Raw genomic sequence first — 23,120 nt, forward strand, 5'->3', positions numbered from 1 at the left:
GACAGCGAGAATCCCCGACCTAATAGTAGTGTAATATGATTTAAATAATTATAAATATCTGCGTATAAATATAAATATAAATTCCCGTGACTTAAGAATATTTTATTTATTTAATTGCGTGATTAATGTGAAGATATTTATTGTTTTTTATTGCTAAATAAATATATTTAAACTCGTTAATTAATTATATTATCTGAAGTTATTTTAAATTTATTCCAAGTCAATTCAAATAATAAGACGAAGCATTTTAATTTTTATTAATTATATTGTAAGTGAAGAAAATATTTATTAAAATGTTTCTTAATGAGACACTTGTGCTGCTGACGTACACAGCTAATATGATGGCGACTTTGCCAAATGAAACCAGTTCAAAAAATTTCAGTAATATAAATGTTGATGGTCATAGTGACAGTGAAGCTAATAATAATTATTTAATAACAACTTTGTCACCCGAAGAAGAAGAAAATAAATTTAATTTAGAAGATGGTGAGTATGAGTGTATGGTACATGTGTTTGTCTGTGTGTGTGTGTGTGTGCATGTCAAAGTGACATTAAAGTAATGATTAATGATTTAATTTTCTACCTTACTGTTTTTTATATTTATAAAAAAATTGTCAGAAGATAAATGAAGATGAAGATTATTAATATTCTGTATTATTATTGACTTGAAGTTTGCACATTCACCCACGAACGATGTTTTGACCAGCACATTCGACTTCGGACATGCTAAATTACATATATTGTATTTTATTTATTCTTTATCGGAGCATAGAACTCGTAGGTCACTAAGGTGATGTGATAACCAGGTGACCCTGATGCGAAAGATTACTAAAATAAAAATATTTTAATTCCCAGGATATTAAATTTTGGTTTTAATAATGTCACATGTGAAACTGTTAAGTGATATTTAAAAAATAGTCGGATAACTTCTTCATAACTTAATAAGTAATAATTTTTTGGAAAAAGAATGAATAGTGAAAATTAATTTAGCCTATAAATTATTTTCTAAATTTTCTTGTCATAAAGTTTTTTTAAGAATATTTTTCATTCGACATTTCAAACTTTGACATTTCCTTCCCGGAAATCCCACGAGTAATTTCCTTTTTTTTTTTTGAGATAAAAATATTTCAAAATTATATGTTATTTCAGATTGGTATATGTGGCGATGTTATCAACCTTACGGTTGTTTTTATATCGGAGCACCTTGGTCGGGTGAAAATCGACCGGTATCAACATTTCCAGGTCGTCCGGAAAGCGTCGACCCTCACTATATGCTCTACACTCGAGAACGTTCGAATGACCCATATGAGCTGCTAATTGATCAGTTGGACATTATTCGAAAATCACCGCTGAAAAATAATGTAACCCTTTACTTTATTGTTCACGGGTACCTTGACAATGGCGACAAAACATGGATTTTAGTAAGTTTTTTTTCATTATTGCATTACCTGAAGAAACAAATTAAAATATCTAGAACTAGTTAGTAATTTTTATACTTATCAAAGTAGAAAATCTCCTACCTTTATATTATAATTTTTTTTATTCTATTTAATCTAACAATTGTTAGATGACATTTGATAATTTTTGGAATTTTTTTTAACAAATATATTACAGTAAGAAAAATTTATTTAAAAAATTTCATTTTTAGAAGCTCAAAAAGATTATAAATGCAATCTATCTATATATATAAAAATGTATAGCTGTGCGTAATTAGTCTCGCTAAAACTCAAAACGACTAGACCGATTTCAATAATTTTCTTTTTGTTTTGTTCGCTATAGTTCAGGGATGTTTTCAAAAGAATAAAATTTTTGAAAAACCCGAAAGTTCAGCTAAGGAAATCAACAGATTTAAAATTGTTAATCGTCTATCTTCTGTATATATGGACAAAAAAAATATCGTATTGAATTTAAACTTTTATAGATTTTATTTTTCTAATCATAGAAAATAAAAAAAAAAATTTTTAATTAAAAAATTGTCATTTAAAATTTTTTTATGAATAAATCTCAAGAAAAAAAAAACTATTTGGCTGTTTAAAAAAATCCAACCATCTAATAATTCGATTCTTTCATTAAAAAAAAATTAGGAAAACGGTTGACCCTAAAGGCCATCCCTGCAACTTCCCACTAATTCCGTTAATACTTGGCCGCTTTTTTGAGCTCTTCGAGCTCAAAAGTACAATCTGTGTGTTGTTTTAAGCTCTCCGAGCTCAAAAAGATACCTTTTCTATGCTTTTGAGTTCTTTGAGCTCAAAAGTCTGATAGAAGTTTCATAGAACACTATTTTTTGAATATTCATACCGCAATAACTTTTGAATGAATGTAGTTTTTTTTAAGCCTCATAAAGAATTTCTAAGTTTCAATTGGTCAAACTAGAAATTTCGGAGTAACTCTGAAAAAACACTTTTTTCGGTTTTCTTTTGTTCACGATATCTCTCGAACGAATCAACCGATTTTGACCGGATTGGCGGCGATCGACGTGGTTTTTCAAGGTTGAGAGCTGATTAGTTTTTGGAATCGATCGGTTGAGCCGTTTAAAAGTTATCTCAAAAAACCACTTCAGAAAAGATTTTTTTTCTTACTTTTTTTTAGATTTCTCCAAATTTCTCAAAATCTATCGGTCCGAATCGGTTCAAATTTACAGGAAATTTAAGTTTGGCAAAGCCCTTTTGAATGGCACCAACCGCGATGAAATCGGTTCAACCGTTCAAAAGTTATAAGAGGTTTACATACTTACACACACACACACACACACACACACACACACACACACACACACACACACACACACACACACACACACACACACACACACACACACACACACACACACACACACACACACACACACACACACACACACACACACACACACACACACACACACACACACATACATACAGACATAGTGACACTCTCGTGGGAGTAGTCAGGAAAGCTTCCAAGGATCTCAAAACGTTGAGATCTGATGAAAACTCGATTTTCGAAAAACGGGGTAAAACCAATAACTTCCCGATTTTTGAAAATTTTCAATTTTCTTAGCGGGAAGTTAAAAATTTCATAAATTCAGTGTTCATTTTTTGGGATCTTGATTTTCAAGCGATAATGAGAAGCGAGTTTCATTTAATAACTTGACAAAATTCTAACCGTACTTCATGCAGCCAGTATTTATTCTTTATCGAAGTAGATTAGAGATTAAAGATTGATAATCGCTGTTCGGAAGGTGTAATAAAATATATTGTAGGTGATACGAAGTTCATCGGGTCAGCTAGTTTTTTATAAATAATTTTCTAAACCAATTTATTTAAAAAAGAAATCGTCAAGGGTCTACACAGTAAAAAAATTTTCATCAAATTTGACACAAATATTTGTGTTATTGACTGTTTTTACACAAGCTAATATGTTCTAGATTCTAGTGTGTTAAATCAACACATGAGAAGATGAAATTCAACACACTAGAGTGTAATATTCTACACAAAAATTTTTACATCTTGCACAATGACGAAATTTTTTTTACAGTATACTTATTTTAGTGACATCCTAATATGTTAAAACTTATGGAGAATAAAATTACAAAATAACAATTGTAATAATACTTATTACTATTGCGTAGAGGACAAAACGTGAGTTGCTGATACGTGAAGACTGCAATGTAGTGGTGGTTAATTGGATTGCGGGAGCAGGGCCTCCATATCCTCAGGCCGTTGCCAATACGAGACTTGTTGGTGCAATGACGGCTAGATTGGCAATGCAATTGATACAAGAAGCTGGTGTACCTGAACATCGTTTTCATGCCATTGGTCACAGTCTCGGAGCACATACATGTGGTTACATAGGTTACTACTTACGTGTGCAATATGGTTACAAACTTGGACGAATTACTGGTATGTCTTCCACCATCATTACTCTGTACTATAATTAATAACAATTTATCAAATTTTAATCTCAATAATTATCGTTAGTTTCTCCAAGTTTTTATTTATATAAATTTTTTAATATTATATATCTGTCAAATCCCAGGCTTAGATCCAGCCGAACCTCACTTCAGTAATACTTCACCGATGGTGAGATTAGATCCGACAGACGCCGAATTTGTGACAGCTATTCATACAGACTCGAGCCCTTTTGTTACTGGTGGGCTAGGAATCACCCAGCCAGTTGGTCACATCGACTTTTATCCAAACGGCGGTCGTAACCAACCGGGATGCAACCATGGTGTGCTCAATTCTATCACACTTGAACGCGGAAGTTTTTTTCGCGGAATTAAAAGATTTCTTGGGTGTAATCATATTCGCAGTTATGACTATTTCATAGAGAGCATCAACACGAATTGTCCGTTTATCGCGGTTCCTTGTTCCTCGTGGAGTAACTTTCAAGAGGGAAAGTGTTTTGACTGCATAAGTCAGTACTGTCCTAGATTTGGATTTGATGCGCAGCCTGGAAATTATCACGCATCTGTATATCTGATGACTGCAGCTGAGAAACCTTTCTGTAGTTAGTATTTTATTTTTTTTTAATGACACTGAAATTAGCAAACACTTGAAAATTAAACTAGGGTAAAAGACCCCATTAGTGGCGGGGACCTCATTACTGACACTTTTTTTGATTTTAGTATTTATTCAATTAATGAAATCATTAATTTTTAATAATTAATATATTATTTCGACAGTCTAATTAGCAAATTGTCTAACTCCGTTTTAGAGAATCTTCCATTTGTATGAAAAAACAATTAGTTTAGAATTTATAATCACTTGAAAAAACCATTTAATATCTAATAGAAGTATAATATTTTTGTTTGGATCATTCAAATAATTTATAATTGGACTAGATAATAATCAGATTAAATTAGATCTGCATAGATCAATTCAGATCTATTTATATCTAATTTTCAATTTAATTTTAATCAAACTTGATCTGAATTGGTCTAATTTGATCTGATCGGATCTAGTTTGGTCAGAACAGATCTATTCATATCTACTTTTTAATTTCATTTTGATCAAACTTGATCTGGATTGATCTAATTTGATCAGAGTGGATCTAGTTTGATCAGAACAGATATATTCATATCTACGTTTCAATTTCATTTTGATCAAACTTGATCTGGTTTGATCTAAGCAGATCAAATTAGATCTGTCCATATCTACTTAGATCTAAATTTAGATCAAATCTGATCTGCTCAGATCAAATTTGATCAGAGCAGATCTAAACCTTTTTCCCCGGGCTATTGCTACATCAAAATGTTAAAAAATCACCCTCTAAAAAATAAGGAGTTAGACTGATTGCTAATAAATCCATCGATTTCTAATCTTTAAGACCCTTAGATCAAAAAAATTTTTAATTTTTATTCCAAGTAGAAGATTTTTTCATTGAAAGAAAAAGTGCTACTAATAGGGGTTAAAGGTACACGGAGAAAAAAATTTTGCTATAGGAACTCTATAGTAGTTAGTTAGTTGTAAAAAGTTCCAGTAGGTTAACGTATTCTTATAGTAACAATACCGTTTGGCTCTTGCAACTCTACATCGTTGAGTTCTGAGAGCTAAACGTTATTTACCTCTCACAACTCTACAGGATCGTTCTGAGACTATAACAAATTTTTGGAAGTCTGCTTAATAATTTTTTTTTACGATTTAGCATTGATAATTTAATAAATACATGCGGCAGAATGAATTTATATTGCCAACAATAATTGTATATGACAAATAAGAATAGTATCATAATAAAAATAAAATCATAATAGAACTTAAATTACAAATAAAAATTATTTGTAAAATAAAAATATGGTCGTCACAAAATTATCTTATTTTCTTAATTATATCAATAGATATTGGACATAAAATCATTACCGTATATGCACGAGAAAAGATAAATAAACGAAAACAAATTTTATTTTGTGTTAAATTGGATCTTTTTAATGTATTCCGATAACTTATCACTTATCACAATATATTCAACTAATAAATTAAATTAACAGTCACTGCAAATGAACCTTGAAAAACCATAAATACAAAACTGTTCTAACGAAATTCAATTTGACAAAAAAAACCTATTTCCTTAAATAAATAAATTGGAAACTTAATTGTCCTCATATTCCATAATAAAATTGAGATGAAATGTATGTGAAACCAATCTATTCGTGATGTGATTGGTCAAATATATCATATGCATGAAAATTCCATAATAAAATTGAGATGAAATGTATGTGAAACCAATCTATTCGTGATGTGATTGGTCAAATATATCATATGCATGAAAATATATGCAAACTCTATAGTCAAGGCGCGCGCTTGAGCGCGCAAATTAAATTCTAGTCCCATAATAAAATTGAGATGAAATGCATGTAAAACCAATTTATTCGTAATGTGATTGGTTGAAAATATTTATTCTCATTCTGATTGGTTGAAAACGAATATAATATACATAAACGACACATAAATATATCATGACCATAAATATGAGGCGCGGCTTGCGCGCGCAAATTAAATTCTAGTCCCATAATAAAATTGAAATGAAATGTATGTGAAACCAATTTATTCGTAATGTGATTGGTTGAAAATATTTATTCTCATTCTGATTGGTTGAAAACGAATATAATATACATAAATGACACATAAATATATCATTAAAATAAATATGAGGCGCGGCTTGCGCGCGCAAATTAAATTCTAGTATTTTTAATAATATAGATTAGTAACAAAATAATTATGTTTGGCATTTTAGAAGGTTATGAAATGTATCAGCGCACTCCACTACTGCGCAACGTAGGGCGCTCCAAACTATACCGTTTGGCTCTGAGAACAATCCCGTAGAGCTCTGAGAGCTCAACAACATTGAATTGTCAGAACTAAATAACATTTTGTTACTGTAACTCTACAACGAACAGTAAACTGTGTATAGTTGTGGTAACTCTACAGTTACGTTACCAGAATGAAATTTTTTTTTCCGTGTACCACTAATGGGGTCTTTTACCTTAGATCAAGAAAATTATTTTAAAAAAATTGCATTCATAATTTTTTAGAGCTCCTAAAGATGGAATTTTTTTAAATAAATTTTCTTTGCTGTAGTTAATTTTTTAAAAAATTCTAAAAATGATCAAAAATCTCTCAATTTTAGTATCATTCTTTTTTTATAAGAGGAAGTTGGTATCAAGATAGACCATCTAGAAATTTATTCAAAATTAAATACGAAAATAATTTCTTACATTTTTTAACAAAAGTAATATTTCATTTTATAAAAAAAAATTAATATTTCTATACAAAAAACATAATGAATTTTTGAAAGAAAATTTTAATTATTTTCAAGTCAATAAAAAAAAAATTAATTGCTTCTTCACTTATTAAAGAAATTAAACAAAAAGCTTTATAAAAAATTGCTTTTATTAAATTAAAAGTTAATAGTTTGCTTTTCGTAATTGTTAGTTAATTTCGATAGCACTTTCTCCGTTCCTAAATATATATAATTACATAACACGAACTGGTGATTTTTTAGGAGGACATTATAAGATAACAATAAATATTTCCAAGACAGCAGAGAGCATAGATCACGGCGGCGAAGTCGGTATGTTTGTTATAAGAGTAATTGGAGCGGCTACTAATGGTAGCAATCATAATTATGAGCACGATGGTGATCGTGACAGTGATATAAAAATATCAGAAAGACTTGAAATTAGCGAGGCGTCAAAGTATTACGAGCCCGGAAGTAGCCATACCGTTGTACTACCTGGTGAAATTGTCGGAACTCCTGAAGCCGTTGAAATAACATGGGAATACCAAACTTCTGTGTTTAATCCATTAACTTGGCGTTTATTACATAAGCCAAAAGCTTACATTGATTCTTTGAGAATTGATAGCTTGGAAGCCGGTCAAGGGTAAGTTTTTGACCATGAAAAAATAATTAAATAACTATGCCCTAAAAAAATAAACCTATTACTATGAAGTTCAGAAAAATATTTAAATAAAGTTATTGAAATTTTTTAGATTTTATTTTTATTATTATTATTTCTCAAAAATTGTTATACTTGAAAAATTATTTTTTTTTGTTCTATTGTAACAAATCATTAAACAAGTCTATGATTAATTTTTATTACAGTTTTTATCGACTACAAAATTTACACTATCAAAAATAATAATCAACTTAAAAAGTATTGCTGTTTTTACACTTAAAAGAAGGGTTTACATTTTTTCTCTCTCTCGCCCTCTATTGGACAAACGAAAGTATCTCTGTCATACTTGTACAACAAATGGAATCTTAAAACGCATTTTATGCATAAATAAATGAAAATTTTCCAAAAAAGCGCTTCGCTCTTCGATAGATAATTTAATTATCTATCGAAGAGCGAAGCGTTTTTTTTCGAAGTTTAATCACATACATGAGAAAAACACGTTTGAAAATCAACTATAAACCGCTCTTAAATGTAACATTTAATTACCAACAATAAATTTTCACTATAACCAGTATTTATTTTAACTTCTATCTACAATTATTTTTGATTTATAAGTTCTATTTTCCATCGAGTTATGTTTCATTTTAACTATTAAATACCCCGGGGCAAAATGGGCTGAATTATTTCTTGAATATCAGAGGTAAATAAAACTTAAAATTGTAAATACCGAAGATAAAATCAATTGTTCTCTAAAATACGTAAAAATGTAAATTTTGGCTCCGTTTTATTTTGTTCTGTTGTTTTATTATTCTCTAGACTCCCCAATTGTGAAATATCTATTTAAAGCGTACTTTTTTGAGGTAAAAACTCTGGCCAACACATCTCTATTTTCAAGGTTAAAATTCTCCCGAAAATTTCTGTAATCTGTTTTAATCAACTCTACTTTAAATCTTTCAGCTAAGTGGACTTTACCTATTTATTAAAAGTCATAAAATAAAAAAATAATTCAGTGTTTATATAGATTTAATAGTTATTCAAAAATAAAGAATAAATAATTTTATTTATTTAACATTGAGATGTTTTGAAAAGAGTTTTGAGTTCGAATAGAAAAATTTTGAACTGTCATTTCTCAATGTCAAAAAATTAAAAACTATTTTTTTTATTTTTACAGTATAACAGTTTGTCCCGACGAAGGCAAAACAATTACAGCGAATGAACCGAAAATATTGACTGTAGAAAATTGCCGCTACCACACACCAGATTCAAATGTAATATCACATTAAAGTTAATCACCGGCGAAAATTTACTCTTATCTTAATTGAAATAATAATTTTATTTCTTATTATTTTAAATACGATTAGAAATAAATTATCAGAACGTGGGAGTGCGTGCGTAAGATGTATATAATATCATTACTATTAATTATATATAATAAATGTTATAATTTATAATCTAAGCTACATAGAATTATTAATTTTAATTATTACTAAATGTTGGCATAAAAATATTTAATTTATTATCAAATAAGTAGAGTTGTATAAATAAAATATGGAATGTTAATTGTAAAACGATTAATCGATTGTTAATTTAAATAAAGCCTATAAAAAGTGTAAAATAGATACTAATATAGTGCAATAAAGGTACTAGTACGTACCAGTTAAGTTAAGTCATAAAACAACTATTATACCGTAGAATAGACATAATGTAGACAAATATTATCAACGTTTTATTCATAATAATCGTCTAGTTATATTATATATACTCCTACATGATGTGAGCGTGACACACATCGACATTCTACGATTAATACTACTCCTGGTCCCAGTACACTCGCATTCACCTGACAACTCAAGTTAAGGCTTAAGCTAGTGCTACAGGTAGCGGAGCAACAACAGCGGGGGCAAATCTCTCATTTCTCGTATACACACGAGGCTTTAGCAAATCTTACGTGCATTCAGTCGAGCACCGGTACTCTATACAGACGTGCTTTTTATTTACAATATTTATTTATTTTTTTATAATTTCAGTGTCTGTTGAGAATTTTATACGAATAATTAATTAACTTAATAATTCAATAATTTTAATTATTGTTGATAAATTGTAATTTGTTAAAACATTGATGTTAAAAAGTGTAATTGTATAAATTTGTGAAAAATTGATATTACCATCAACAATTACATGTGAGATATTTTAACTAAAATATGGATTAACAAAATGCTCGATAAATAAAAATAATGTTAAGTGACATGCGAATTAAAAACCGATGACAATGTAAGTCACAAGTATATTTTTTATTTATTTAGTAAAAAAAATTTAACAATATCAATAAATAATTTCATTGTTAGAAAATGGGGTTTTAAAATTGGCGGTATTATTTCTGCGGTTAAATTTTATTGTAGATTATAAATCACATAATAATAATTATAAATTATAAGAAAACAATTTTATAAAGAATTCTCAAGATTCGTATCATTCTAAACGATAAATGTTATAGTTTTACCGCTCTTCATGTCATTATTATGAAGATAAAAGCTATTTGCTCTTATTTATATTTATATTTATATTTATACTTCAAAATACATCTATATATACTTATGCGAGATGATTATAATGAAGCACGCGACTGCGCTTTCTCCACGTAGTCGTCATCGCGTTTACCAACACAAACTTAACATATGAAGATATATATATATTTTGTACACTTAAAAAAAGTAAATAAAATATGTTTACCTTTTACTGATCCATGTCTACATATGTACACTGTAAGATAAACATTAATTTAGGATTAGCGCAAAATTGCTCATATAATATAGTAAAAAGTACATTTTTTAGATAAAATAAATTCACCGGATATATTTGTTGTAAAAGACATCAAAGCTGGATCATTAATGCTGATAGTACATAGTATTATATGTAATATATTAACAAACAACTTTCTTGATGTATTTTGTCGTTAACTAATTTTTTTTTCTTTTATTTTATTCATTAAAACTACGACTGAGAACTGAAACTGAAACTGACCGATAATTAATTATTAATAGTCAGACGAATGTTTATGTGTTTAATAGTTATATATGTTTTTATCCTTGTACTGTGTACTATTTAGACAACACAGAGAAAAAATTTATTTAAAAAAAAATGAGCAATGTAATAAGAAATTAATTTGTTAAAAATTTTGATTTCTTCAGCGAAGAAATCAAAATTGTTCTCACAGTAACTTTCTTGTAGAAAAAAAAAATTCTAAATTTGGGAAAAAACAAATTTGAATAAAAATTCACAAGTTTTCTATCTAAAATTGTTTTTTTCCGAATCAAAAAAGTTTAATAAATAAATAAATAAAATAATATAAACGGGATTTTAGTAAGTGGTAACTCAGATGCCCGAGGCATTTTTTCACCGTATGATGCACGTCAACTTGACCCACCGCAATTCTACATATAGATAATTTTCACTCTCCGTTTACTTTCCTGCAAACTCTCTCATATCATGCGAACGCACAAATATCTGCGCGCTATTTTGTAATAAAATAATTATTATTTTCACTGGTTTGATCTTCGGTAATCGAGGATAAACATTTTAAACTTATCACTAATCAATCTCGGAATTTGTTTTATCTGCCTGCGTAAACACCTTAACTTGATTTTTAATGATTGAGGATTTCCAGGTCTAGTGAACATTCTTAATGATTTAGGATTTAACAGCGTCTTTTTATAACATATAAAGATTTTAGATGCATTTTACTATTTTAATTTAATTTATTGGAAATTCTCAAATTAAATTTTAAAGCCGATGATTCAAAACATTTTTAGAAGAAATCTATATGTTGAGAAAGTAGAGTAGCCATCACAGAAACTCGGTCGCGTGGTTTTCTGACCTGCTTTGAAAGTGGCATAACTTCCTCGATTTTTTTATTCCTTTAAATTCTTTAACCACAATTTTTGCAGATACTTTTTATCTTTCCTTTCGAATTGTATAAAAATAAGTTTTTATTTTATTTATTGACTTATTTTTTTCTTCTCAATACTTATGAACAAGTTTGGAAGAAATATTTTTTATAAATAATAAACTTTTTTCTTTAATGTTCCTGAGGCGTTACACTTTCTATAACAGTCTACACATGAGATTCTATCACATGTTTTTTTTTTTATGTAATCTACTATTAAATTGTCGTACATTATTATAAACATTATCATTTTTTATATTTAGTATCAAACTCTCAATTAATTTAATTTAGATCTCATGAAGAAAAAATTTTATATCATTTACTCATAACTTCTCTTCTTGTAAATAATTATTTTAAAAAATCTACTACAATTATTTATGACATTTTTCTTAATAAAGTCAACGTAAAAAAAAAACTTTTCTGTAGTAAACATTATTTAGATTTATTAAAATAATTTTCAATATTAAATTATGCAGAGAGAGAAAATACTTATGTAGAATTTTAATAAATTTAAATTACTCTTATTTCTGATTAATTAATATTTTCCGTAGCATCAAAATGTTTTGAACTGAAAAATAAAGTTACGGTCAACTAATTTCTTCCTGATTGAATTAAATATAAGGATTTCTTCCTGATTTAATTAGATAAAAGGATAAATTAAATATAAAATTTCTCCAATGATAATAAATCAAATTTACTTACAATTTTTCTCTTAAATTTTATCAAGTTCTCAGAGAACAATTCATTTTTTAAATATAGAAAAGTCTGATTTGCACTTAAAAAATAATAAGAAAAAAATATTGCAATTCATGAGTACCCACAGCCGTTATAATCGTAGTTTCCGCATCGCGCTTAGTCTCTTGATCCAACACTTTAGCATGCTTTTGCACGTGCAAGCAAAAGTGTACAATCAAATTAATCGACGATGCACGACGGCTTCCTACATATACGTACACCGTGGAATATTAAGAAAAAAACAATGCGATTAAGCTTAAAGGCCATTAGCCTTCACGTAATACCCTCATACTGACATTAGCTATTATATTTCTATTTCCAGACAATTTTTAAAAACAATTATTAATTTTTTTTTTTATTTTATAACACTCGTCTTCGCAATAATAAAATACATAAGTCTTTAAAATGTTATTATAAAATAATAAACGCGTAATCGCTGTACGTTTCAACTACTGTTTGTACATTATTGCAATAGTTCACCGCTTGAATGTCAAACGGCAGCGTTAGAGTCTTAAACCGCGGTTAATAAAATTGAATTGCATGTGCAAAGAAGTAATTTTTATTGTCAACCGTAAATTATTAAATTGAAAATAAAATAATAAATTAGAATTATATTTAAAATAGGCGAGGAAGAACAAGAATTTTATTTAATACTCTTACTTAAACTCGCAAATATATCAAACTATACTTTCCCCCTGATAGCTTTTACATTATATATAGTCATAGTTAACGTTAGCAAGCATGTAAATTGTGAATATACTTTCTTCAAGACAAGATCATTTGGCATAGCTTCTATTCGAGCGTCCGGTTAAAAAAACTCGCCAACAATAATTAACTATTTTAAAATAATTAAATCATTAATCATAGTCCCCCGCAGTTAATTTGTAACCACAATTACCTATTAGCATTAGATACACACAGATTTATCTATTAGTTTAATTTATACTCGTGTAATGCGTCAGTTCCTTGTAAAAAAAAATTTATTTATAAGGCATTAAAATTTACGGCGCAAAAAGATAAGTCCAGATCAACAAATTGAATTAACTTGGTAATAAATTCAAAATTATTCATTTTAATTATAATTATTAAATTACTAAATGATATAATAAAAAAATAATTACTTAAAAATAAATCTGTTGAGATTTTTAAATTTCATCAGAACTTTTTCATAAAATCTCAATACCAGGATGTTAATTTTTATATCCGTAGCATTACCATTAATCATTTACTCATTACATTTACTTCCGGAAGTCGTACATTATATAAGTAAATATTGAAAAAAAAAAAAAAAAATTTACAAAAGTTTTTTGTAGTTCATTTATCTGCGTAGCAATTTTTTGTTTTTGTAGGATACATAATGATGTGATTGGACGTTTAAGTGGGAATCGCACACACAAGTCCAGTACATAACACACGTAGAGAAAAAGTGAAATCTGCTCGGGTGTTGATACTTTGCATTGCTCCCGCATGCTCAAGAATTAAAATTAATCTAAAGAATGTTTATTACACAACACAAATAAATATTATTTTTTTTCAAGGCCTCTCATTTTTGTTTATTATTTTATATTTAATCGTTACACTGGTGTAAGCTTTTTAAACTCATTAGCAATTAGTGATTAAGCACTTGCTCTTTACTATAATTACGTAATTTTTCTAAGTGAGCCCACAATGAAAATAAATGATAGTTTAATTAATTTATTAATTTTATAAAATTAATGAAAATAATTGTGCATTAAAGAATGAGGAGGATCGGGGGTCCAAAGAAAAAACTCATTATAACAACAAGAACAACAACAAAAAGTACACTTTTTATCCTTTTTATCACATTAACACCGATAGCCTGTTCAACAGCCGCTGCAGCTGCCGGAATTTTGGACCCGTGGCAATGGACACGAAGTGATAAAATTGAAGTTAATATACCGTGGTTGCCATGTATGTTCAATTGAAATTTTTTTTATTTATTAATTTACAATGTAGTATTGAAAAATTATAAATTTGTAGTTGAAAACGAAACGAGGTGTTATGATGAACTCGGCTGTCTCAATATAACTAGGAGCTGGTACCATTTGATACATCGGCCGCTCAATGTCTTTCCTTTGCCCCGGGAAGTTATCAATACGAGGTTTATACTTTATACAAATGATAATCCTACAGAGGTAATTCAATTGTTTCAAATATTTAAAATTTTTTTAAAGTTTAATAGTTTTATTCACTGATAGGATTTTATTATAGTTAAAAATATTTATTAATATTTAACAAATCATTCATTAGAGACCACTTTTTAGTTCTTAACAAATATTTCTTAGTATTTAAAAAAATTTATTAATATTTAATAAATGAACATCAGATTTATTTAATACAAAAAAATCATTTTAAATACTAAGAAATATTTATTGAATAGTAAAAAATGGTCTTTAATAAATAATTTGTTAACTATTGTACTGAAAAAAAATTAATTTGAATTAAGAGAAAAGTTTTTGAACCAAGAAAATAATTTTGAAAAATTTTTTTTCTGAGTATGAAAATTTTCTCAGTTATAATTTTTAATATTAAAAATTTTATGATAAACTTAAATAGACATTTTTAAAATTTTTAACTTCTTGCTGAGTAAAATCTACCAAAAAGTCAACATTTTTTTGTGCAACTTGAATTTTTATTACATATGATGTCAGTTGATTGCAATAATTCTGGTTTACTTCCATCCGTGGGCTGAAAAAGTTTGCAATAAAAAATACTCAACATGTTAAATACGTAACTTTTGATAAACTTGGTAATTTCTCTTATGTTAGATATTTTTATTGCATATTACGTAGGAAAGTTTTCAATGTATTATACATTCCTGTTAATAATTTTCATAAGAAAAAACAATCCGTAGAAAATATTACTTAGCATACGTAACAAATCATTCATTAACTGGTTGTTAAGTTTTATCACAAATTTTTATCTTGACTTTTATAAATTACCAAAGAATTTTTTATATCATATCAAGTGATTCATTTTTTTCTCAATCTTTCTCAAATTTTACTGATTAATTCAATGTAAAAATTATTTTTAGGGCCAAGTTCTTATTGTAGGAAAAGACAAATCAATAAAAAGATCAAATTTTGATCCAAAGCGTAAGACAAAATTCATTATCCATGGATTTATAGACACCACACTGAGTAACTGGGTCAAGGTAAATATAAAGAAATATTAAAAATCCAATTCGCAAATTAAAGTATTATCATCATGATTGATGAGTCTGTATCTTCTGTTTTATGGAATCAACGTACATAATAGGAAATGAGAAATGAATTACTGCAACATGGTGACTACAACGTAATTATCGTTGATTGGGCCGGAGGAAGTTTACCGCTGTACACCCAAGCAACAGCCAACACTAGACTTGTTGGTTTAGAGATTGCACATCTCATCAAGCATCTCCATGTAAACATCTCTTTTTAATTGCCAATTAAATTAAATTTTATAATATGTCCCAACCGCCGAAGAAGATGACATTTAACAGTAATCAAATTTTTATTTCACAGACGAAATATGGGTTGGAGATGGGCGATGTCCACCTAATAGGCCACAGTCTTGGTGCTCATACTGCAGGATACGCTGGGGAAAAATTGCAAGGCGAAGTTGGCCGTATCACGGGATTAGATCCTGCGGAGCCCAATTTCCAGGGTATGCCCAGCCACATTCGATTAGATTGGACGGACGCCCAGCTTGTTGATGTTATTCATACCGATGGGAAAAGTATCTTCTTTCTAGGTAAATTAAACAAATGAATGAATGGTAAGCCAAGAGATAAATTGACTGATATCTTTAAACATTGTTTAAGGATATGGAATGAGTCAGCCGTGCGGGCACTTGGATTTCTACCCAAACAATGGAAAGGAGCAGCCAGGATGTACAGATTTAAGTGAGACAACACCTTCACTGCCGCTCACACTAATCAGAGAAGGTCTTGAGGAAGCGTCTCGCGTCCTTGTTGCCTGCAATCACATCCGAGCAATAAAACTTTTTATCGAAAGTATAAACTCAAAGTGTCAGTATGTAGCGCACGAATGCAATAACTACGCGAATTTTCTCCGCGGTGAATGTTTCTCTTGTAAAAGTAATAACAGTCTCAGTTGTGGCATTATGGGCTATCATGCTGACCAGAGTCCTGCTTTGGTCAAAAGGTTAGCAATGGGCCAATCTGCCAGTACTTCTTTACTTGGTTCTAAATTTTATGTTTCTACTGGCAAAGAAGATCCTTACTGTCGTAAGTTTATTTTTATTATTATTATTATTATTATTATTATTATTATTATTATTTTGTATGATACAATATAAATTAATGGTATAATTATGCATTCATCACTCATTACATATTGCTAATATTATTTTTTTATTTGAAATATAGGAAGACATTATAGAATAACAATGAATTTAGCAAGACCGCAAACTGCTGAAAGTTGGGTTCAAGGTTTTATGAAAGTTACGCTACATGCTGAAAATGGGATTATACGTAACATGGATCTTACTCCGAAGTAATTACCCAACTAATTATTTCAGTTAAAAGTTAATTTATTAAATAAATTTTTAATTTATTAAAAAAACATATGTATGGTTTATTTAGCGGGTATATGAGGCTAGAGCATGGTACCACAAGAAAGATAGTAGTGGCACACCCTGGAGGTGCAGCTAATGATATGGGAAAAATTCGAAAAGTAGAGCTCGCTTGGACGTATGACATGGATGTATTGCAACCGCGATCACTTTGTTTTTTTTGGTGCAATGACAGATTGTACGTTGATAATATTGTCGTTGATATAATGGAACTTCCAGGACGAGGGTATAAAAATTATCTATTTTATGATTTTATATATCCACACAGAAAAAAAATATTCTTGAATCAAGTATATAATTTTGAAGAACTTCATCTTCTTGATTTGAGTAAAAAACTTCTTAAACTAAGAAATTTTTACTTGGTTTCAGTAAATTTTTCGTCTTGATTCAAGAAAATTACCCTCTTCAAAATTATTTTCTTGATTCAAGAATTTTCTTCTCGAATCAAGTTAATTTTTTTTTTTCAGTGCAGTAATTTCACTTTGTCATTATTATAGTTTGCCAATTATCGTTAACCGTTTTTTTATTTTTTGTACAATTATACAGGAAAAGAGAAACAGATTTCTCGAGTAAACTCTGCTCAATTCAAGGCCGTAAAAGTTACGCTGAAATAACGAGTGGTTCTAGTGCTGCTTTTGTTGATAATTGTCATTAATAAAACAAGAAGAATACATATAAAAAACTATTCAACAAACAAGAGGTGCAAGTTACCTTCAATACCATTTAGTTGGTGTTGTCTGTCAAACTCATTACTCAACGTTTTACAACATAATTTATATTAGTCTACAATATGTACAATATTATGTAAATACGAAAAAAAGCATCATATTTTTTAGCGATTTTTTTTTCAATGCGTTATAATATTATCACCGTCTTATAAAATAATACATTGTATTATATTTTCGCGCATTGTGCATGTATACGCTTATATATCTATAATTATATTATTTTTTATACTTTTTATATTATTATTATTTTTATTATTGTGATATATTGTTAGAACATCCGTTAAAATAATTTTATTATTATAAATGGAAATATTTCTTCTTTACATTGTTTCATAAATATTTTGTATTATTTAAAGAACAAATAAATGAATAAGAAGTTTACAAATTAAAAATTTTTTTATCGCATTAAAAATTTATTTAATAAAAGAATTATATAATATTCTTTTGAAATAAAAATATCAATATTCTAACATTCAAACCCTATAATTTGCATTGACGCATTACACTCATCAGCGCACATGAATTTAATCTATTGCAGTTGAAAAGCACAATAGAGTATCACAGGAAATCTAACTTCCTAATTATCTATACACTTGATTGTCTTATTGTTAACTGTCTATTGAATTTTTAGCTTAAACAAATTATATAATATTATGTCACTTACAATTGTCTGTTGTTTGAATAAGAAAGTTTATTACTAAGTACAATGAATGTATATAAGTCGCTCAAAATTTAAAGTAAAATTAGTTCTATAAAATCTCGTGTATGAACAGTCTATTTACAAATAGTAAATTTCTTCTTAACTGTTTTCATCTCCTGATTTAAAAGTCTATAAATACAATTTGAACCTTAACTGTAAATCTTACGGGCACATCAGTCTTCGAGGTAAACAGTCGCTGTAACCAGGGTATATAAACATGAAAGAAGTTCAAATTAAATTAAACAGAGCATTGAATTTGTATCAATAAATAAATACCGGGACATATTATGATTATGACCATAATAAAAACTTTTATATTGACTTAATGGGGGTATTCTAGTCTAGAGGTCTGAATTTCGAGCGTTTTTTGGCAATTAATATAAAAGAAGCAGTTAATATTTTTACCATACAATTTTTTATCATTTGTTTATTGATATTTCAAGAATACAAAAAAATACATTTCAAAAAAAAAAATAAATTTTCAAAAAGATATAAGTCCTTGAAGTAGAGAAAAAAAAAAGGCCGTGTCCTCGTGAAAAGGATTTCTCCCTTTGTATCCATCTGAAAAAAAAACAATGCCAAATTATTGATCAGTACAAATGTCATTGTCGCACAAACCAACAAAACTTGAAAAAAAAATTTTTTTCACAAAATGGCGGCTGTTTAAAAATAGAAGTCGATTTTTTTACTCATTTTTCAACTTTCTCCAATTTTTTAAAAATATTACAATTTGAAATTTTCAATTTTTATTAGTTAGTGCGAAAGCGAGATAATTGAAGAATATTCATGCTGAATTTCAAGTAAATCGGCTGATTAGAACCTAAGATATCTGCATCACCGTATCGAAAAAAGTAGTTTCGAGAAAAACGCGTTTAAAGTTTAACGTTCAGTTTCAGGCAGCGTAACTGATAAAATAGTACGTATAACTTACATTCTCTTAATCAGCCATCCCAGCTTCATACATTGGGCCTTCCTCTACTTCATATTGACTGTTTTCAGCATTTCTGTCTGTATAACGAGCAGTTCTTTCCTCTTTTGAAGCATCTGAAGCTCGAACCTCAGACCGTTCAATCCTTACTGCGTTGCGCCTAACAGCAAACCCATGGGATTCCAGACCTATTTTTATTCCCATTAGACTCATTATTTGTAAAATAGGATAAAAGCCTTCATTGAAAATGCAAACTGCTAAACAATTAGTAATCTCAATTGTCTGGGACCCGGCATGGATATGTTTGGGTGCAAATGTCTATATTAAAGAGTTAAGTGACTCGTTGTTATTTTGAGTTTCGCTGCCCAAGCAACGTTCTAATAAAGAATCATCTGATAAGCATTCGTAAATAGGTTTCATAACTTTTAAAACCTTATCAGTTAGAGGTGGATTTCCATGGTGAAAGTCATCCTCAGTTCGTCCGCTCAACCCGGTCTAGTTGCCACGACACTAAAATGGCTGTAACTTTGAAAATAATTTGAATTTTGAAAAATCCTTTCAGGGAGATATTTTTGAATATCTAAACTATCGAATTATGAAAAAAAAATTTTTTCATTTTTTTCAAAATTCTAGACTAGAATACCCCCTTAAGACATTAAGTATATGACATTTTATACACTTAGAAAAAGATTTTATTAAAGATTATACCTATATTAAGAATTAACCCGTCAGAAGTTTGTTAGTCCTTAGAGTTTGTTAAAACTAAAGCCTATAACTTGATTATTTTTTCAGTAATTACATTTAAATTTTCTTTGTAATTTAATGTCGGCATCCTGAATCTGAAATGTACCCAGTTTTATTATTTAAAAAAAAAATAATTTTTAAATTAAGCTGTTATCAAAGATTATACCTATATTAAGAATTAACAAGTCGGGAGTTTGTTAGTCGTTAGAGTTTGTTAAAACTAAAGCCTGCAGTTTGATTATTTTTACAGTAAATCCTTGAATCACGTAACTATCCGTGTAAAACTGATATGATATCATTATGATGCTCATAATGAATATCATAATGAATCTCATATTTTGACACTAATATGAGATTCATATAAAAGCCATATCAATACATTTGAAACCTGTAATAAGTAAAATACTTATGGAAACGAATTTTTTTTAACTAGATTATAAAATTTTTATTTTTCTTGTTGGAGAAAGAAAATTTCTAGTAATTTGATTATGCCCGAGTAAAAACAGAATTCCGCCGCACCACCGCCGCAACACCGCTGCACGGCTTTTTAAGCGCCGCACCACCGCTGCACTACAGCCGTGAAAATTTTGGTTATTTTACAAGTGCCGTATCACCGCCGCACCAGCGCCGTGACAAGTAAATAAATTTCTATTCGCCGCACCACCGCTCCACCACCGCCGCACCACAGCTGTGACGCGCCCGGGTAAAAATAAAATTATTAATTTTTACGAAAAAATAATAAATTTCGTTCGACCGCCGCACCACCGCTGCACCACCGCCGCACCATACCACTGTTTGATGGTATATACATTGAAATAATATATTCGTTGATCATTCAAATAGCTTAACTAAATTTTTTAAGTTAAGTATGGCTTGCAGTGCAGTTGGCAATGTTCGAGACTTCCATGCAGACGATCCAGGTTCGAATCCCATCACAGTTCAATTTTTAAAATTCTTTCAGAGTATTTCAATAGGCGTACCGCTTCTGTGCAACCCGAGGACGAAATTAAAAATCTACATCAACAATACGACTAAAAAAATCAATAATTTCGCGGTGCTTTGGCCTGATTAAAAAAAAATTTTTTTTTTTAATATTAGGCATTCGATTAAAAGGAGGTTGATCAATAGGTCTTACATAAAGATTTCTAGTCGCATTATTTATTAATTAATTATTGCGTGATAAATTAATTATGATACCATTTTTTGTGAAATTGTAGGTATGATTTAGCATTGGTGCGGCGGTGGTGCAGCGGTAGTGCGGCGATGCTAGGGGGAGTAAATTTTTAGCGTGCGGCGTAATAGTCCGCCAAACGGCGGTCGTGCAGCGGTGGTGCGGCGGTATGGTGCGGCGGTGGTGCAGCGGTGGTGCGGCGGTCGAACGAAATTTATTATTTTTCCGTAAAAAATAATAATTTCATTTTTACTCGGGTGTTTTATTATAAAATTTGATCTACACGGATCGGTCACATGGGGATTCGTGACCAATCCATAGTGACAAACGCATAATTTCATACTGAAGTCATAATAGTATCTGCGTAAACTCATGATGGAATCAGGCTGAAATTTTTCAAATTCATTATGACATTGTAATGATATTGTTGCCTTTTATTCATAATTCAAGAAAAAATTTTTTTTTTACTGTTGGAAATTCGTTAGGATAGTATCTCCATGATGATATTAACATAATTTCATCATGAAATCATAATGATATTGAATTGAATTCAAAGTTTAATGGTAATGATGATCATATCTGCATAAAATCATAATGATATTTTTAGCCTTTTTAAATCGTGATATAAAGTTATTGAGTCATAACTATATACAGGAAATAATGCAAAATAATTAAATTAAAGAAATTTTTAGGACGATATAAATTGTTTTCAAAATAAAAAATAATTATCTTAAGACGAAAAAAATTTTTCAGTTAAAAATTTTTTTTAAACCAAGATAGTCAATTTTTTTCTAAATATTATTCCAACTTAAGAAAATCAAGAAGGAAAGTTAAGTAGAACAACAGTATAGTGCATGATAAAAATACTGTTTTTCTCAATTGTTATACATTTTCTCTGATTAACAGAAAAAATTAAAATTTTACTAATCTACTTAAGAAAGATTCGTTCTCACAGGTATTTTACTTATTACGGGTTTCCAAAGTATTGATATGGGTCATATATGAATCTCATATTAGTGCCAAAATATGAGATTCATTATGATATTCATTATGAGCTTCATAATGATATCATATCATTTTTACACGGGTACATTTAAATTTTCTTTGTAAGTTAATGTCAATATCCTGAATCTGAAATTTACCCAGTTTTATTACTCCAGATACTTTGTCTTTAATTTAAGAAATCGCAAAACTAATTCTGCAGTGAAAACAAAAATTTATAAACCTAATGTTACTTATTTGGTATTCTATTCTTCTTAAAATTAAAATGTAAAAACATAAGAGAAGAAATTTTGTAAAAGTAGTTTAAAAACTTACCTTGCGCTTTATTTGTCCTTGAAAAAGTATTACACTTTAACCAGGAAGTATAAAAATCAAAGAAGTTGAGTTTCAAAATAGTGTTAAAAACTCTAACAATAGATTGACCGCTTAGATAAAAAGGAACTTTTGTTATTTTGAATTAAGTGTGACTTAAAGTTGACTTTTAAATTATGAAAACAGGATAACGTTAGAGGTACACTGATAGAAGGATTTGTTTATAGTTAAAAAGATTTGTTAATATTTAAGAAATCATTTAATAGAAGCCATTTGTTAGTCCTTAACAAATATTTTTTAGTATTAAAAAAGATTTATTAATATTTAATCAATGAGTATCAGATTTATTAAATATAAACAAATCATTTTAAATACAAAGAAA

At 28.9% G+C, this 23,120-nt stretch overlaps 2 protein-coding genes across 4 annotated transcripts; both read left to right on the forward strand.

Annotated features, from left to right (window-relative positions):
- The first annotated feature begins 203 nt into the window (after nt 1–203).
- Nucleotides 204–9,551, forward strand: LOC123260978 (pancreatic triacylglycerol lipase-like). 2 transcript variants are annotated; one of them, XM_044722394.1, is made up of 7 exons: nt 204–486; nt 1,150–1,421; nt 3,611–3,881; nt 4,018–4,491; nt 7,483–7,861; nt 9,048–9,157; nt 9,199–9,551. In XM_044722394.1, coding segments are annotated over exons 1-7 (1,701 nt in total). In that variant the 5' UTR covers nt 204–293; the 3' UTR covers nt 9,201–9,551. The 2 variants fall into 2 exon arrangements, with proteins under 2 accessions (XP_044578329.1, XP_044578328.1); XM_044722393.1 differs by having other exon boundaries at nt 9,048–9,551.
- Nucleotides 9,552–9,729: 178 nt separating this feature from the next.
- On the forward strand, nt 9,730–17,965 carry LOC123260977 (pancreatic triacylglycerol lipase-like). Of its 2 annotated transcripts, none has more exons than XM_044722391.1 (10): nt 9,730–10,147; nt 14,293–14,486; nt 14,556–14,710; nt 15,610–15,729; nt 15,834–15,980; nt 16,082–16,310; nt 16,381–16,806; nt 16,948–17,074; nt 17,164–17,379; nt 17,700–17,965. In XM_044722391.1, exons 1-10 carry the CDS (start codon nt 10,140–10,142, stop codon nt 17,806–17,808), a joined length of 1,731 nt encoding a protein of 576 aa, XP_044578326.1. In that variant the 5' UTR covers nt 9,730–10,139; the 3' UTR covers nt 17,809–17,965. The 2 variants fall into 2 exon arrangements, with proteins under 2 accessions (XP_044578326.1, XP_044578327.1); XM_044722392.1 differs by having other exon boundaries at nt 9,730–10,056.
- Nucleotides 17,966–23,120: the final 5,155 nt, after the last annotated feature.

Source organism: Cotesia glomerata, linkage group LG3 (assembly GCF_020080835.1).
Source record: "Cotesia glomerata isolate CgM1 linkage group LG3, MPM_Cglom_v2.3, whole genome shotgun sequence".
Classification (NCBI taxonomy): Eukaryota; Metazoa; Arthropoda; class Insecta; order Hymenoptera; family Braconidae; genus Cotesia; species Cotesia glomerata.

Excerpts from the sequence above, each read along its gene's own strand:
- LOC123260978 (XM_044722393.1), top strand. The coding sequence starts at position 294 with ATGTTTCTTAATGAGACACTTGTGCTGCTGACGTACACAGCTAATATG. Across the intron at positions 487-1,149 it reads TAAATTTAATTTAGAAGATG|ATTGGTATATGTGGCGATGT; the intron begins GTGAGTATGAGT and ends ATGTTATTTCAG. Across the intron at positions 7,862-9,047 it reads AGCTTGGAAGCCGGTCAAGG|TATAACAGTTTGTCCCGACG; the intron begins GTAAGTTTTTGA and ends TTATTTTTACAG.
- LOC123260977 (XM_044722391.1), top strand. Across the intron at positions 14,711-15,609 it reads CAAATGATAATCCTACAGAG|GGCCAAGTTCTTATTGTAGG; the intron begins GTAATTCAATTG and ends AATTATTTTTAG. Across the intron at positions 16,807-16,947 it reads CAAAGAAGATCCTTACTGTC|GAAGACATTATAGAATAACA; the intron begins GTAAGTTTATTT and ends TTTGAAATATAG.